This window comes from Oryctolagus cuniculus, chromosome 6, assembly GCF_964237555.1.
Source record: "Oryctolagus cuniculus chromosome 6, mOryCun1.1, whole genome shotgun sequence".
Taxonomy (NCBI): Eukaryota; Metazoa; Chordata; class Mammalia; order Lagomorpha; family Leporidae; genus Oryctolagus; species Oryctolagus cuniculus.
Genome location: NC_091437.1, coordinates 165,122,977 through 165,140,748, shown reverse-complemented (window position 1 = coordinate 165,140,748; position 17,772 = coordinate 165,122,977). Strand labels below are relative to the sequence as shown.

At 57.2% G+C, this 17,772-nt stretch overlaps 1 protein-coding gene across 2 annotated transcripts in view; it reads left to right on the top strand.

The window, feature by feature from the left end:
* Positions 1-17,772, top strand: part of TRAPPC9 (trafficking protein particle complex subunit 9) — a 562,730-nt gene that overhangs the window by 430,601 nt on the left and 114,357 nt on the right. For both annotated transcript variants that reach the window (XM_070075538.1, XM_070075537.1), the window contains one exon: positions 16,410-16,563. In XM_070075538.1, the coding sequence (XP_069931639.1) occupies positions 16,410-16,563 (154 nt within the window). The remainder of the gene's footprint in view (positions 1-16,409; positions 16,564-17,772) is intronic.

Genomic DNA, 17,772 nt, shown 5'->3' with positions numbered 1-17,772 from the left:
CCGGCTCCCGGAGCCAGGTGTGCACCATGTGTGTCTTCAGAGCACCTCAGGAGAGGGCTGCTGACGTGAGCAGACTGCATGTGTGCCAAGTGTACGCTGTGACAAGCACACACCGGGGGTTGTGAGCACACTCGGTAGAGCCCGCTCTCACGCTCCCTAGACGTCCCCCGTGCTTCTTGTGGACTCGCGCCTTTCCGCCGCTACAGGTTAGCTAGCGTGTCTGTCCCGGAGCGTCATTTAGCGGGGTCCGGGAGTGCGTGTGTGCTCTCGTGTGACGTCACTCAGCACAGTGACGCCGAGACGGAGCCCCCTCCTCGGCATGGAACGGTAGCTGTCCCCTTTCACAGCTGCCTGGTGTCGCCCTCCAAGTCTGTGCCACTGTCTGCTGAGGGGCATTGGGCATCGCCTACTTTGTGGCTGTTGTGGTTACAGCTACTGTGACCGTTCATTTACAAGCCTCTCTCTAGGTAAACGTGTAGCAGTGACATTGCAGGCGCACGCATCCCAGCGCGTGCGTAACCGTCCGGGAGATCACCAAGCCGTCTCCAGTGGCTGTGCGTGACGGGTCCAATTCCTCCCTGCTGGACAGGCTCCGTCTTTGCCGTTGCAGCCATCCTGGTGGATGTGTCTGTCGTGATTTTAAAAATTCCTATTCCCTTAATAACTGCTGACTGTGCGTCATTTTTTAAGATTTATTTTATTTGGGAGTGGGAGTTCCAGAGAGGGAGAGCAATCTTCCATCTGCTGGTTCACTCCCCAGATGGCTGCAGTGGCCCCGGCTAGGCCAGATCATCCAGGTGTCCTGCACGGGTTGGGGGCCCAGGCACTCGGGCCGTCCACTGCTGCTTCCCCAGGTGCATCAGCAGGGAGCTGGATTGGAAGGGGAGCAGCCAGGACTCAGATGGGCGCCCGCGTGGGATGCCGGCGTCGCAGGTGGAGGTTTCACCAGCTGCACCACAGAGCCGGCCCCTGCCCTGTGTGTGGTCTTGCACACTCATTGGCCTTTCCTATGCTTTCTTCGGTGAAGCATCTGGATGCATACTCTGCCCCTTTCTAACCCGGCGTTTTTCTCATTGTCGTGTCTTGAGCGTTCTGTGGTCTGGACGGGAGATGGTCTGGTCTGTGGCTGGCTGCAGCGTGCTGCTGTGTCTGTCCCACTTGTGAGTTCCTCAGGGGTCCAACCTCAGTCCAGTCCTCTGCTGGCCGGAGTCCGTTACGTACATAGCCGGGAGCTGAATCTGAACCCTGGGTGTGGCTCCCGGTTCTGTTTTCAGTGCTGTTGAAATGCTGGGTCAGGTCTCAGATTTGTGCAGGTTCACACTTGGAATTGGAGGCTCCCTTTCTCTGGCTCACCCCTCCAAGTCCCCCTAGCTCCATAGACACATCCTCTAGCCTCCTGGATTCCCTGGACAGGCAGACGGTGTTCCTGTGGGTGTCTGGGCTGTGGGTGCCACCCAGCTCCACACCGAGCTGCCCACTCCTGCTGGATAAAACGCTCTCGGTTCCTCATGGTAGAGGCTTTTCTCCAGTGCCAGCTCCACGGCAGGCCTCTCCCTGGCTGTGAGCTGGCAAGGACCCAGCCACCCGTGTCCACCCTGGCAAGGGGAGAAAGGTGCATGCAGGCCGGTCTTTCCCCGTGTGCCTCAGCAGGGAAACAGCTGGGTGGAAGGTGAGCCCTCCAGTGAGGGCGGACTCCAGTGGGCTGGGCGCCGGGAGTAGGGAGCCACAAACCCTGGTGATGCCCTAGGCAGGAAGTTGTAGGAGATGCTGCTGAGCCCTGTGATGTTCTCAAGCGTGTGGAGGGGCAGGTGTGTGGCACAGAGGTTATCACAGCTTGGGACGCCTGAATCCCATAATCAGAGCATTGGTTTGAGTCCTGGCTGCTCCACTTCTTGTCGCGCTTCCAGCTAATGCACCCTGGGAGGCACCAGGTGATGGCTCAAGTGCTAAAGTCCCTGCCATCCACGTGGGCGACCTGGGTGGAGTCCAGGCTCCTGGCTTCAGTCTAGACTATCCCTTGCTGTTGACGGCATTTGGGGAGTGAAGCAGCAGATGGAAGATCTCCTTCCCTCTCTTGCACCCACCTCCTCCTGCCACCTGTCATCCCACTGGTGTCACCACCTTGTTTGTATTCCTCACCGTCCCAGGGGTTCAGGAGCGGCAGTGCCTGCCACCAGGGGCCTCGTGAGGATGGCGGTGGTGCTGTGTCCCAGTGACAGCCCCACACGGGCCGTTGCCTCATTTGTAAATCCTAACGCCTTCCCAGCACCGTGCCCCTGAGTGGGCTTTGGCTTTCTGAAGATGCACATGGAATTGTTATTTTCTAAAGGAATATTAATGCTTTATTCCATTCTGTATTTACACTCTTTGTTGATGGTTATGAGAACATTGTTGTAGGCGCGGATGATAATTAGCCAGTTTCCAATGTCTGAATCCCTGAGAATTCCATCACTTGGTATTGCCGTTCTCCTGGGGGCCATTTGGGTTTGAATTTGGGCCCTGTTGCACCCTCCAGGTGGGTCTCTGCACAGGCTCCCGCCTCTCCCACCTTTGGGGCCCCAACCGCAGTCCCAGCAGGCAGCAGGAGCCCTCAGAACCAGGCCTGCTCTGTATATAGGTGCCCGATTCCTGCCGAAGGGACACTGACACCGCAAGAGCTGGAGAGAGCAGACGGGGGCTGCAGTGGTGTTGCTGCCACCAAGCCCCAGAGGAGGCAGGGTTCCAGGGGTGAGATGTGGCTGAGGCAGGTGCACACCCCTGAGGCAGAGGGGGGATCTGGGGTGAGCCGGGGCCCTGGCAGGCTGTGCCAGAGGAGAGAAGCAGCCTGGCATGGGGTGTGATAGAGTCTGAGGTGCAGTGAGTTCTCAAGCTGTGGCGATGGCAGCAGTCACGAGTCTTGTGCACAGTCGGCTCCAGTGTGCAGTGCCACGGGGCCAGTCCGAGCCTGTGGGACCTGCCACGTGCACCCCACGGGATGGCTGAACCTCAGCTTCCTTCTCTGTGGGTTTGGTCTGTGATGGCTGCCACTGTGCCACGGGGTCCATGAGTGGGTGCCTGCCTCGTGGGAGCCCCGCCTTTGGGGCCATGTGGAGTGCAGGTGCAGTAGCCAGGTCTGCAGAGTCAGGGGCCCGGGCCCGGCCCAGGCACATGGTGCACTGCCCTGCTGCCGGCTCACGCACATGCCAAGGACCCTCACCACAAGTCGGCACGGCGTTGTGCCAGAGCAGACCGGTGTCCTGACATGGAAAGGTTTCTGTCGATGAAGGCAGATGTGGCACGGGAGTCCCACAGGTTCGGCCCCATTGAGCAGGAGCCGCTCGGCACAGGGACCTCGGTGAGCGTGGAGGTGAGCGGGGCCGCGTGCTCCCCGTCTTTCCGCGGGCTCTCGGTTCCCTTTGTGTCTGCCTTCCCCAGGGGATCCGTTGCCAGCTGCTCTATAAACAGCGACTTCAGGATTTGACCGCTGCCTCCTGATCAGCTTGAGGAGGGAACCTGCTAGAATCTTTCTGTCTTTTTCAAAGATTTATTTATTTATTTGAAAAAATTACACAGAGAGAGAAACAGACAGCAGAGAGTGAGCCTCCATCCTCTGTTCATTCCCCGTGTGGGTACAACAGCTAGCTCTGGGCCAATCCAAAGCCAGGAGCCAAGAGCTTCATACACGTCCCCCACCTGAGTACCAGCAGCCCGAGCGCTCAGGGCATCCTCCACTGCTTCCCAGGCTTATCATCAGGGAACCGGTTCATAAGTGGAGCAGCCAGGACTGGAATTGGTGTCCTTATGGGATGCCAGCACTGCAGGCGGAGGCTTTACCAGCTATGCTATGATGCCAGCCCTCACAGCGTCTTAAATCCGGTGTCAGAGGCACTTTCGAGGCTCACTCTTGCATTCTTTCTTTAGGGACACACTAGAAAAACCTGCCTGAGAGGATCCAAATCTCCCTCTCTCTGCCCTTGGCTCTCTGGGTCCCAGTAGGCACCCTGGCTTGCGTCCTCTGTCTGCTGGCAGCTGAGGACACCTGGCCACCTCCCCCGCTCTGTCCTTCGGAACTTTTGACCCTGATGCTGGGCTTTGGCTCTGAGCCGTGTCCCAGGTGTCACTTGGAATGGGAGAGGAGGCCGTGTGGATCTCTGTCCCCTCTGCTCAGCTGCCTGGCCACACCCTGGGCTGCTCCATGGAAGGAAGTGCCGTATGCCCCCATGTAGACCTGATGCTGGCTGGCCATGGCATTGCCTGGATCTCTGTGCAGGTAAAGCCCCTTTCAAGGGTCAGTCTTGGAGGGAGATGGAAACGAGTGAGCTACTCGTGTGTCCACTGCCGGCACCCAGTAGGTACCTCCTCCTCTTCCTCCTCCTCCGGGGTCCTTTGTTCTGCTCCCTCTCTTGAGTTCCTCTCTTACTGTTTTTTATTTTAAATATTTGTGCTTCTTTTCAACTATTTTTATTATATATTTGAGATTACATATTTTAAAGGTATATATTATTTATTTGAAAGACAGACTTACAGAGAGAGGGATCTTCCATCCACGGATTCGCTCCCCAGAAGGACAGAGTGGCTGGGGCTGGCCAAAGCCAGGAGCCTGGAACTCCATCCAGCTTTCCCACGTGGGTGGCAGGGGCCCAAGTACTCGGGCCATCTTGCGCTGCTTTCTCAGGCACATTAGCAGGGCACTAGATCTGAAGTGGAGCAGCCAGCACTTGAAGTGGTGCTCACACTGCAGGCTGCGCTTGTCCCACGGCACCACAGTGCCAGTCCCCGTGACTTCCTGTTTTCTGATGGTCATTCCCCTGTGGCTCCAGCGGCCTTCTGTTTGGCCATCTGGGCAACAGAGAAGAGGCAGACAGGATCCTTGATGTCTGGCCCCAGCTGCCCCAGTAGCTTTGTCATCGTCCACTCCCCTGGCTTGTCTCCCTGCTCACCTATACTGGGCTCTGGGCCAGCGATGCTCCCTTCGCAGTGGCCCCGTGTGGACCGTGTGTTGTTGCCTGCCCTCTGCACGCATGAGCTGGTGGAGCTGCTCGCTGGACGAGACCTTGTGGAGCAGCAGGCCACTCTGGCCCTGTGGGCACCCCTGACCTGAGTTTTTTGGGGGCAGCTGCACTCACTCGTGCTGGGCTCTCAAGCTGTTGGACAAGATACACAGTGTGTGAATGTGGCAGGGGAGCTCCTGGCTGTGGTACCCACACCCTGTCGCTGTGCCACAGGTGTTTCAGGTGGCCGTGTCTACCACACAGCTGCTGCTTTATCCCTCACAGGCTTAGCCAAGACTTTGTGCGAACCTAAGGCAGCCTGAGGTTTGGTTAATATGCCAGCTTTTCCTTTAAGGACGTCTGCACCCACGTCCGCCTATCTGAGTCCCTGTGTGAGCCCCTGCAGCCCTGAGGATTCTCTGGCCATGGCTCATCCCCAGCCTAGGGCAGCTGGGCCGACCCTGTGGGAATCCAGAGAGCTGGCTCCCTGGGTCATATCCCAGAGAGACTGCAGATCAGGGGGGCCGGACTCATGCCCCTTGTCATGGCTGCAGGGTGTGGCCCCTCCTGTCCAGACCTGGACAGAGGCTCAGAGGTCTGGGACTTCCCTAAAGACACAGCAAAGTCAGACCCAGTTAGAACTCAGGTTTCTCAGACTTTGAAGAAAAGTAGAAAACTGGTAAAGGATTTGATGGTCCAGGTCCCTCTACCTCTGCAAGAAGCCTTGAAGACTTCCTTATCTGTCATCTCTTTTGCCTGTCATTCAGTCTGTTTATCATTTATCTATCATCTGCGTGTCATCTGTATATCAACTGTCATCTACCCATCTACCTGCCTGTCATCTATCTGTCTGTCTAGCTTCTATCTATTTGGTAAGTGCACACACACACACACACACACACACAGATAGAAATACGGAGAACTCTGGTCTGTTGGTTCACTCCCCAGATACTGGCAGCAGCCAGGCCTAGTCTGGTCTGAAGCCAGGATCCGGGAACTCAACCCAGGACTCCTACACAGCCCAAAGCTTGCATTGGCAGGAAGCTGGAACTGGCAGCTGGAGCCAGGTATCCAACCCAGGCACTGTCATTTGGGACACGGGTATCTTAACCTTCAGGCCCTGTGCCTGCCCCTACATTTGCATTTGAATCTTAGTACAAACATCCCAGAATATTCAGGAGATCACTGGAGCACACCCCCCTACCCACCCAAATCCCCACAAATCTGGAGAAACGTTGGCTGTTTCTGGTGCTGGCCAGGGCTGCGCTGTGCCTGGGGGTAGAGGGCAGGTATGGAAGGCGGGAGTGGGAGCAGGGTGGCGCGACTCCTGCAGCCGATGCTTGGGGCAGCTCCTTCCCCAGCATGGCGCCCTACACTCAGCTAGTGCGGGAACCGAGTTAGGAGAGAGCTGTGGCACGCAGCCTTCGTGGGGAGCTGTTGATGAGCACGGCACAGTCAGTGAGAACACACAAGGTACCTGGCACCGTGTACATCAAAACGTCTTCCCGTGATCCTCGCCGCCATCACTTCCTTCAACAGCCCCAGTTTTTAACAACAGCTTTACTTTCTCTAGTTTTGTTTTCTTTGCTGCGACACCCAATAACTGGGTTTTGGTGCAATGCATCCCGTGTGCGCATGGATCGGGCAGACCAGGGCCTCGAGTGTATCTGACACCCGGAGCCGTTTTCCTGTCTTTGTGCTGAGAGCAAGCTCCTCTCTCGAAGCTGTTTGGAATTCACTATCCAGAGTTGTTAACTGCAGCCACCCTGCCTGGCAGTGGAACCCCCTCCTCCCCTCTAACTGCCACTGTGCCTGTGGCCGCTCTTGCCCCTCCCCCTCCCCAGGCCTTGGCAGCTTCTGCTTCTCTCTGTGCCTGTCGGCGGGCTTGCTCAGACCCCACATGCCAGCACGCTCATGCCACGTTCCCCTGCCCCTCGCCTGTTTCCCCTGATCTGCTCCGCAGGCGCACCTGCGTCTCCTCCTGCCTAAGGCGGAGTGTCCGACGGTGCCTGTGACCGCTGCCCTCGCCCAGCTGATGGACACCAGGCTCGATTCTCTGCCTTGGCTGATGGGAGGAGTACAGGTGCGTCTTCCACGGACCCGTTTCGTTCCCTGTGGGTAAATGCTCGCGGTGGGGTTTCCGGTCCCCTAGCAGTTCCGTCGTTAATGTTCTGGGACATCTTCATGCCGTTTTGCTCTGTGATGGCGTGCACAGGCTCGGGCTCCCATCCGTCCATCTCCTCACCAGCGTCTGTCACCTTTTGTCTTTTTGATGAGAGCCATTCTGCGTGGGGTGACATGATAACCCACTGTGGTTTTGGTTTGCGGTATCTCACATCTGTATTGAGATGCCACAAACCATACGGTTGTACCCATTTGTGGCACTGGGAAGCCTGCTGAGAGGCAGGGGCCCTGCTGCTCCCTGCTTCTGCTAGACTGGTGACCGTGTGGATGGTGCGGGCCAGGCAGCCCTGGTGAGGTGAAAAAGCCACTCTGTCAGGAGTCCTGTGCGGGGGGATATTGGTCACACGTGACGTGTGATGTAGAAACCCGAGTCCTGCTGGGCCAACTGCGGAGGGGGCGGCCAGCGGCAGTGGCATTGAGGGTGAATGCATTGTATTAAGCACATTTTCTGTGCTGGGTAAAGAAGGGACTTCACAGTCCCAAAGTGAATGTTCGTCTAGAGCAGTGCAAGGTAAGGGGTTGTGCTCTGGTGAGGCAAGGAGCATCCATCTCTGGCCATTAGGAGCACTGCTTCATCCCCCCGCCCAATGCAGAATAAATACATGTAAGTGTTACGTCAGCACTGGTTAGCATCCGGCGGCATCCTTCAGAGCCTCCAAGTTGGTTCATTACCACGTGCCCCCGTAGCAGGTGTGTGGAGCAAGCACCGTGCTGCAGCCACACAAAATAGCTGGAACTAGGTCCCTGGCCTCAGGGAGGAGGTCAGCCCAGAGTAGACTGACACTCAGTAAGGGCTTGGAAGACAGGGAGCTCAGGCCAGAAAGCAACCTGGGGGAGGCCATGTATGGCTGGGTCTTCAATGGGGAGTGGAGCAAGCCCTGTGCAGGGTAGGCTAGACCAGGACGGACGGGTCAGGGCCTCTGGCCTCTGGCCTCCGTGAACAGAAGTGGCGTAGGGTCCGGCTCTCTCACCAGCACTCTGGTGACTATGGTGGGTCATTGGCACCCTCAGGAGTTCCACCTGCCCTCTGTAGGGTGAGGCTAGGGAGCAGTGTCCGCAGAAGCACAAGCTGAGCCGCTGTGCACGCAGGCCACCTGTGCGTCAGGGATCGCCCTGCTGCCCCGCTCTCCCGTGGGTCTGGCTGGGCTGAGGTGGACGCAGGGCACACCATCATGCTTCTGTGAAGCCGTCTCTGCAGCCAGAGGCCACTACGGCCCCAGTGCCCACTCTGATCCCAGCCCCTGGCGTTCTCCACGCTCACACGGTCCGCACAGGAGGATCCGGAAAACCTTCCGTTTAGACTTGAGGGAATCAAGACCCAGGAAAACCAGCTGGCTCAGGATCAGAGGGGTTTGTGGTTGAGAGTCCAGGTTGTAGCATGTGCTTGTATCTCCTCGAGTTCAGTGGTCTCGTCGTGCCCAGAGAGGAGAGATGCACTGTCCACTGCCTGGCCCAGCCAGAGCTTGCAGCTGGGCAGCCTTGGCCCTGACAGGTCTCCCTGACCCTGACAGGGCTGCCTGGGCTGCCGCTGCTGGTGAGCCTGCTGGTTAACAGGAAGTGGTGTCCATCGGCGCAGCTGCCTGAGCTCAGGGGATGGGGCTGCCCTGTGGACCCTCTCGACATCACTCAGCTGCAGGCTCCAGGCTCCTGCGGGCCTGGCTGTGACTTCTCCGTCTCCCCCGTGTGCTTCCTGTGGCCTCGGACAAGCCTCTTGATTTTCTGCAGCTTGCAGATGCACCCCCTCCTTGCTGCCGCGAGACTGGACGGGGTGACACGCGAGGGGCCGTGCGGCAGCAGACAGACCCTGGGGGTGGGGGTGCCCTCTCCCTGGTGTTGCTGGGACCCCTGGGGATGCTGTGATTGGGCCACTTAGGGCTTTGACTGACAGCCTATCGTTTCCCTTTCATTAGAAGTAATGGAATAGGACTTTTCTTCTTTTACCATCCTTGACTGATCCGTGAGGCCTTGGGCGTGACTCGGGTGCTGGTGCCGGTGCCATGTCCTTGTCTGCCTGAAGTCCGGTTCCCTCTCGGGAGGCTTCCTTTCACTGGGCATTGAGCTTCATTGTAAACTAGCATAGGCAGGTATTCTGCAGAAGTAGAGCTCCACGTGATGTGCCTCATAAATTTAGACTACGAGTCTCCTAACTATCAATTATCTCCCAATGAAAGTTCAATTTAATTATACGCGGATAGTCCTTTTAAATCCGACTCCTTGATTTGTATGTAAATGTCATCATTATGACTTCCCTAGTGAGGTGATCAGCTGCTCAAAGACTGAATCATACGATATGGTATTTTAAAAACCACCGCTGTTTTTGTAGACTCTTCAAAAACTCCTGGCGACTTTTTTTTTTTCCTTAGTGCCACCCTTAACTGTTATTGTTACCTTGGCCATAACATTAAGCATGAAAATCGGTGCTTGATGATAGTAGTGATTTTATTTAACTCTGACCCGTCAAAGATGAACAGATTCAAACCTTCAAGATGGGCAGCACCAGGAGTAGCGAGTCTGGGGTCGGCACAGAGTCCGACCTTTGCGGCCAAGCCCTGCGGTCACTTCCCGGACCGGCAGGCCCTTTCGTCTCTTTATCTCCTCTTCGCGTGGCTGGCCACTCCGTCCGTATCCAGCCTCCTAATTACTTCTCACCAAGTTTTCTGAAGTGAGCTTGATCTGATGCCAACACCGAACCAGGGAGTTCTGCACGGGGCTAGGGACGCTAGGGCTGTGAGACAACACAGCTGTTGCAGGAGGCAGGTGTCTGGAGCCAGCTGATGTCATGGGATGAGCCACTTGAAGCGCTGAGCTGTGATCTTGGCTTTGATGAGATCACGCCTCACCCCTTCAGCTGCCCTGCTGGGACCATCTCAGTGCTCAGCACCGTTCATAGGGTGGCCAGTGACCCCACCACCGCACGCCATGTGCAAGAGGAGTGTGGAGGAAGAGACACAGAGGACGGAGAAGGCCAGTGCGGCATGGAGCACTCCCCGGGTCGGCCGACTGCTGTGACAGGCCCAGCCTCGCAGCCCCATGCCCTGTCGCTGGGAAGGCACCCCCATCCTTGTGTTCCTGAAAGAAGTCCTGCTGGGGCCCCGTTTTGTGGCGTAGCAGGGGATGTCACCGCCTCTGATGCCAGCATCCTGTATGGGTGGTGCTTCAAGTCCAATCTGCTCCACTTCCAATCCGGCAACCTGCTAATGTGACTGGGAAAGCAGCAGACGATGGCCCAGGTGCTTGGGCCCCTGCACCCCTGTGGGAGACCTGGATGAAGCTCCTGGCTCCTGACTTCAGTCTGGCCCAGCCCTAGTCTTTGCTGCCATTTGGGGAGTGAACCAATGGATACAAGATCTGTGTGTATGTGTGTGTGTGTGTGTGTGCATCTCCCTCTGTAACGCTGCCTTTCAAATAAATAAAAACAAATCTTTAATATTGAATAGTATTAATATTGTAATATTAAATAATATTAAAAAGAAGTCCTCCTTGGGCTGGCGCCATGGCTCACTTGATTAATCCTCTGCCTGCGGCGCCGGCATCCCATATGGGCGCCGGGTTCTAGTCCTGGTTGCTCCTTTTCCAGTCCAGCTCTCTGCTGTTGCCCAGGAAGGCAGTGGAGGATGGCCCAAGTGCTTGGGCCCTGCACCCATATGGGAGACCAGGAGGAAGCACCTGGCTCCTGGCTTCAGATCCGTGCAGCGCCGGCCATGGCGGCCATTTGGGGGGTGAACCAATGGAAGGAAGACCTTTCTCTCTGTCTCTTTCTCTCACCGTCTAACTCTATCTGTCAAATAAATAAAATAAAGTCCTCCTATATCATGTGTGTGTGTATGTGTGTGTGTGTGTGTGTGTGTGTGTGTGTATAGTCGTAGGCAGGAGCCAGGGGCCAGACTTTCATCCCAGGTGAGTGTTCTCAGGTTGTGTTTTTGGAAGTCTGTCTTAGCTCCCTGTTGGAGGCCTGCACGTGCAGCAGGAAGACAAGGCTGCGGAGCCGCAGACACAGCCGACCCTAGGGGCGCACGCTTTGGGGGAGGGGTGGCCCTGCAGCGAGAACCGGTGTGCAGTGCACCTTTTCAGAAGCACTTGGTGACTGACGAGGGCTGGATCTGCTGCACCTGACGGGCGTTCGATCTTGGGGCTAGGAAAGAGCTCAGCTGCAGAGAAAGCAAGCCTTGCCCGCAGAGCCCAGGCTGGAGGTGCGCGCCCTGTCGGAGGCTGCTTCCTCCAGGAGCCGGTCTCGGGCTCCCACGCTGTGGGTGTGCTGACCCCTGGCTGCTCCCTCTTCTCCGTGTCAGAATGCCCTGGCTCTGTGAACAATCAGAACCACCAGCAGAAACCGCTGAGGCAACAAGAGTTCTCACAGGACAGTTGGCATGGTGGGCAGAGCCCCGGGCATAGGCCGGTGCCGCCACCCCTCAGAAGGCTTCCTACGCATCACCGCCTCCAACACCGTCCCTGCAAAGGCCGCAGGTGCATGGGTGCCAGTCACGTGGGGGCTTGCTCAGCCTCCTTCCAGTGATTCCCATGGATTGTGCTGTGATTGGCCGGCATCATCAGCTGCATTTTTAATTACTCTTTGGACACTTGTTAGTGTGGGTTGTGCACATACTCTCTGGTGTGTATGTGCGTGTGTTAAAGATTTGTTCATTTATCTGAAAGGTGGAGTTACAGATGGAAAGACAGAGACAGCTTCTCTCTGCTGGTTTACTCCCCAAATGGTCACAATGGCTGCGACTTGGCCAGGCTAAAGCTAGGAGCCAGGAGCTTCTCCTGGGTCTCCCATGTGGGTGCAGGGGCCCAAGCACTTTGTCCCTCCAGGCACGTTATCACGGAGCTGGATCAGAAGTGGAACTGCTGGGACTTAAACTGGCGCCCATATGGGATACCAGCACCACAGGTGGTGGTTTAACCTGCTGTACCACAGCGCTACCCTACCCAATAAGAGGCCTCAGCTGTGTGTACAGGCTGAACCCAGGTTGTGCGCAGTCACGACCCACGTTGCAGGGCTGGGGCTTCTCTAAGAGGCTGCAGCAGGCATGGTGAGGCCTGGCTTTCATTTAATTTCAAGGCTTTGCAGCTTCCTTGTTGTGAAAACTTGCTGGCCAGTTGAGACAGCGGTCTCCAAGTTGTCAAGGCGCTGGTCTCGAAGCCTGGGCTGGTGCGGCAGCTCGCGTTGCTGGCACTGACCAAGAGCACGAGAGTCCCCTCACCCACGCCTCTCGGTGCAGGCCATGCAACTCCACAGGGACGCTCCACGAGAACAAAGACCTTGCCCCGGGTCACCCCGGGCGGAGGTGCTGTTGGCATCCAGCCCCGTGGCTGGCTCAGAAGCCCTAGCTCCGCCCTCGGCACCACTGCTGCCTCGGTGCCCTCCGGGGGGACGAGGGTCCACTGCCGCAGGGGGTTGTCACCCTCACTGCTCTGGATTTCTCCGGCTTTCAGCACCCAAGTTCCCCACACAGCCAGCCCTCTCTTCCCCGGGAGCCCTCGTCAGCAAGCGGCTTCCTCTCTGGGCAGCCTGCTGCGGCCCAGTCTGTATGCTCATCTCTCTAGCCGCCACCATGTCCGGGGAGCCCTGCTGGCCACGGAAGTGACAGCCTCCAAGCACGATGGCTTCAGTCCTCCTGTCAGTTGTGTGGTCGGCTTTACAGCGAGTCCCCGCGAAGGCAGCCGGGCCACGGGCACCCCCTTTGATCCAGTTGCCCTTGCCACAGCCATGTGTGGCTAGGCAGTCTCTTCCTGCAGTGCCTCACGCATGGAGACCTCCTCCTCGGGAGCCCTCGTGCGCCGTAAGTGCCCTTCCTGGAGGGGGGGAGGGGCAGGAGGCGTCGGCTTTGGAGACTGTGCTCCAGGTCCGTGTGGTTACAGGGCGGATCTGCTGGGCAGCGCCTCCTTTGGTTTGGGGCATGGTACTTGGCTGTTAGAGGCAGGCCGTATCCAGTGTGGATGACCCTGGGTGAATTTCTGCATTCCTTAGTTGCTCAGTTTTTTTAATTTTTTTTTAATTTTTTAATTTTTATTTTTTTGACAGGCAGAGTGGACAGTGAGAGAGAGAGACAGAGAGAAAGGTCTTCCTTTGCCGTTGGTTCACCCTCCAATGGCCGCCGCGGCCAGCGCGCTGCGGCTGGTTCACCACGCTGATCCAATGGCAGGAGCCAGGTACTTATCCTGGTCTCCCATGGGGTGCAGGGCCCAAGCACTTGGGCCATCCTCCACTGCACTCCCTGGCCACAGCAGAGAGCTGGCCTGGAAGAGGGGCAACCGGGACAGAATCTGGCGCCCCGACCGGGACTAGAACCCGGTGTGCTGGCGCCGCTAGGCGGAGGCTTAGCCTAGTGAGCTGCGGTGCCGGCCAGTTGCTCAGTTTTGACACTTTAGGAAAGGGGATCCTGCCCCTGGGATGCCCACCAGCATTGCCCATCACAGGGCTGCGGGGGGACGGGGCGTGGAGGGCTGCTGTGCGTTTGTAGAGGGCAGCTGTGTGTCCCGAACTTGCACTGCACACAGTCTGAGCAAGAGACAGTCTCCTGTTGGACCTTCTGCCACACCACAGGAGAAGCAAGTTAAAACAGCACAGTAGGGCAGGGCTGAGCCTGGGCACGTGGCATGGTTCCGTGACATTGGCCCATGGCTTCTGCTGCACAGCTTGGGCTGCTGTGGGTCAGGGAGCAGTGTGCAGGACGTGGCAGGTGGCAGGTGCTCCTTGCCTTTCGCGTTCTGCCCTCTGCGGCTCCGGGGGCACACTTGGCTGTGGTGCTGTTGAGGGTGGAAGACGGCACGGCAGTGAGCGATCCTCACTCTTCTCACAGTGGTTCCGAAGACACCCCAGACAGCCACTCGAAGCAGCCACAGGGCCCACGGCCCCGGGAGCACTCGGGCGGCTGCCTGTGGCTGCCTCTCCGTCCGAGACTGTTTGCAGGCCCAGCTGCGAGGAGAAAGCTCTTAGTTCTTGGTACCCAGCCAGTGAGCTCCAAGTGGCCTTTCGGGCGAAGCTCAGCAGGCCCTCCGACCGTCTCTGAAGAGTGTGCTCTTTGGCCTCGTTCTTCTTGGTGGTGGGAAACAAGAGGAGCTTGGCTGGGTGGGAGAACTCACGGGGTGGGGGGAGGGTGTGTGGAAAAATGGGTATTCTGGAAAAATGTTCAACCTCAGCTCATCCACACCCGCAAATTGAAGCATCCATGAGGCACTTTTTTATCTTTTACTAGCAAAGATGAAAAAGTTGGTCATTGCCAGTGCTGGTAAGGGGCCGGCAGGAAGGGAGAGGCCCCTCCACACCACACCGGGGCCAGTGGACCTCAGAAAAGACCTGGAAATAGATGGGGAGACCATGGCCACACCTGACGCATGCTGCACCCAAGTCAGCAGGTCTGCCCTGGAAATAAACCCTCAGAGTCCTGTTGCCCAGGACATTTTATAATTGTCATTTTTTTGTAGTGGAAGTGATCTGAGTCCGAAAGGTCCAAAAGTAGGGAAATTGTTAAGGATGGTGATGGGTGCCGTGAGAACGGACATAGTGTATTAAGAGAATAAAACAAGGCTGAAAATTGTACCTGCGCTGTGGGTGTGTGGATGTGAACAATACATGCACCATGATTGACAAGTGTACATATCACGGCTTAACTTGTCAAAATTCAAACACTGAAGACAAAGACCGTGGGGTCAGGTTGCTTACATTACAGTGTAAGATTCTGTGTGTTTTTGCTTTCTTTTTTGTACTTTTCTCTGTTCTGACTTTCTACACTGAGCCATCAACCTTAGTAATTGAGAGAAAAAAAGTTAAGGTAATTAAAACAAAAAACAAGCAAAAAAAACATAAAAAACTGCCAGCACAGGTGCTGTTGTGTGCGCCCGGTGCTCCCCTGCAGGCTGTGGCGAGTGCTCGAGACGCCCTGTGTGCTCTGGGTGCTCCCCAAGCTGTCGTGGCTCCCCAGGCCTCTTCTTGGGGTCCCGGCACGAAGCACTGGGAACGCTCCCGCTGAGTGTCCTGGCGGTCACACGTGCTCCTCTTGTACGCCTCGCTGGAGGGACGCAGGCCTCTCAGGTGGAGCCAGATTAGAGAACTCACAGAAGGCATGCCCCTTCCTCCCTGTCTCCCTGCATCCCCTGTGTAGTGAGCACCTACTGTGTGCCTGACTTTGTGCTAAGACACTGGGTTTCAGACATCCGTGAGACATGGCCTCTGCCTACTTGCGCATTATGATTTGGAGTTGGCAGAGGAGACAAAAGGTCCCTCGAGCAGGCAGACACATGGACTGCATTGTACAGGCCAGGGCCTGTGCTGGGAAGCCCGGGACACAGTGGGTGCTAACATAGGCCATGTCAGGGAAGGCTTGTGATTGGCTCGTTCATGTGTTTGTCTTGCTAAGAGTCGAGTTACTGCAGTACCAGGCAGTGTTCCAGGCCCAGGAAACTGAGACACACAACCAAGAGGGTCTCTGCCCTCGGGAGCCAAATGCCAGTGGAATTGAAGGGCAGGTTACAAGTTGAAAGATGTGTTTTCCGGTTCCTAATAAATGCTGTTGTGCCAGAAGCACGTTGAACGCTGCCATGGGGAGCAAAGTGAGGGGATGGAGAACACCCTGGGGACTCACATGGGCAGGTCCCAGCTGTCCAGTCCTGCAGTCCAGGGTGCAGGAGAAGAGGCAGCGAGTACCAAGGCCACAGCAGGGAGAGCTGGTGCATTCCAGGGATGTTTGGTCAGGCGCTGAGGGGGCGAGACAGCCACCAAAGGGAAGCTGTGTGGAGATGACAGTGGCTCAGGAGACCAGAGGGGTCCACAGTGCAGGGAACTGGGTGAGAAGTCTGCTGTGGCAGCTGTGGGCATGCACGGGGGCTGACCAGTCCCTCTGGCTGGAGGAGGACGTGCACACTGGGGACATGACGGGAGGAGCCCAGAGCTGAAGGGGTTTCCCCATAGGGTTTGGGGGGTCCCTGGTTACCAAGTCCCAGCGTTCTCTGTGAAGGCCCACAGAGGACTCCAAGTTGAGGCACTGCCCATTGTCCACAACGCACTGGGTCCTGTCCACCACGCTCATCCAGGGCAGCGTGTTTTGCACCTGCGATAGTGTCTCCAGGCCCCAGTGGTGCGTCGGGCCCGACCTGGTCAGGGCCACCTTGGGAGCCTTTCCTGGGAGTTGTCTCGTCTGTTCTGAATTGCTGACGATAATGACTCATTAGGCTGTCTCACGCTGGCACGCCCACGCCAGCAGCACAAGCTGCCCTCCTGATGCATGCTCTCTTGTGTTTTCTCTCCTCTTGCAGAATGGCTATTCAAGTGGACAAGTTCAGCTTCGAGAGCGTCCCCGAGTCCCCTGGGGAGAAGGGGCAGTTTGCAAACCCCAAGCAGCTGGCAGAGGAGCGGCAGGAGGCCCGCGGCTTGGAGATCAGCAGCAGGCTGGACATCCACTGGGCGATCATATCCTTCCCACGCTGCACAGCTGTGCACCGCCGAGCGCCCGGGCGGGTTGAGCTTTGAAGCTTCAGCTACGGAGTGCTCAGAAGCGCCGTGGTGAGGGGCCCGGGGCCCGGGGCCTGTCCTGTGCTTAACGTCTGACTGCCTCAGAGGCCCCACTGGGTGGGGTGGGCATTCGGGGCCGGGAAAATTGATCGTCTCCGGGCTGGTGCTGCTCTCGCCTTCAGTCCCACGTGTCTCACTGCCGGTGTGCACGTGCGCGTCAGACGGGTCCTGACGGCCGCCTGTCAGTGCCGGCCAGGGAGATTTGCCGTGCGACGGCTGGGAATGCGAGGCAGTTGTCCGGGAAACGGGAGTTAGGTGACACAAGTTGGCGAGGTGTGGAGATGACCGGGAGAGTTTCCAGAAGGTCTGTGTGATGAAGGGCGCTTCGTCAGTTGTCCAAGCCTGCTCCAAGCTCAAGAGCAGCGCCTGGAGCGTGGCTGCTACCCAGCGATGCGCCCCAGCTGTCCTCAGGGGCTCCTGCCTGAGGCTTCCAATCGTCCGTGGCCAGTGGCATTAAAAGATGAGTCTGTTGTAGAAGACTTTTGAACTCCGTGCATGTAACAGGCTTCAGAGAGTTCATGAAACACACGTATCCTGAGAAAAAGACTGTGCAGAAGTCAAAATTCTTTGCACCAGGCATTTTCATTCCACTTTCCGCAGGCTGCTTGAAGTCCCATTGTGCTCCCTGAGGCCCTTGGGAGGCTGAGAGGCCAAGGCAGGGTGTCGGTGTGGTTCCCGGTCCAGCAGGAAGTGGAGTGGAGTCTGCAGTCTCTGGAGCTTTGACAGAGCACAGAGCCCCGCACCCCAGGTTCAGAGGGGCAATCAGGGATGGCCTTGGGTGGGCGGGTGTGCCCAGAGATTGATCGCAGGGACAAGGGTGGGAAATGCCCCGAGGGTGCTGAGATGGAGAGGAAACTGTGGCCACACACACACACACACAGGTTCCAGGACCCAAGGCAGTTCCTCCGTTTGCACTTGAGTGAGCCTGGGCCTGGTAGGCCCACTAACTCCAAGGAGTCTGATAAAAACAGGAAGTCCCGCCTCCCAGACACTAAGAATAGAACTCAGGGATGCCTGGCACAGCCTGCAGTGGAGACGCAGAGAAGGCAGGGGTGGGAGCTGCAGGGTTCTGGCAGGCGGTGTTCCCCACAGAGCTCTGGGTTTACT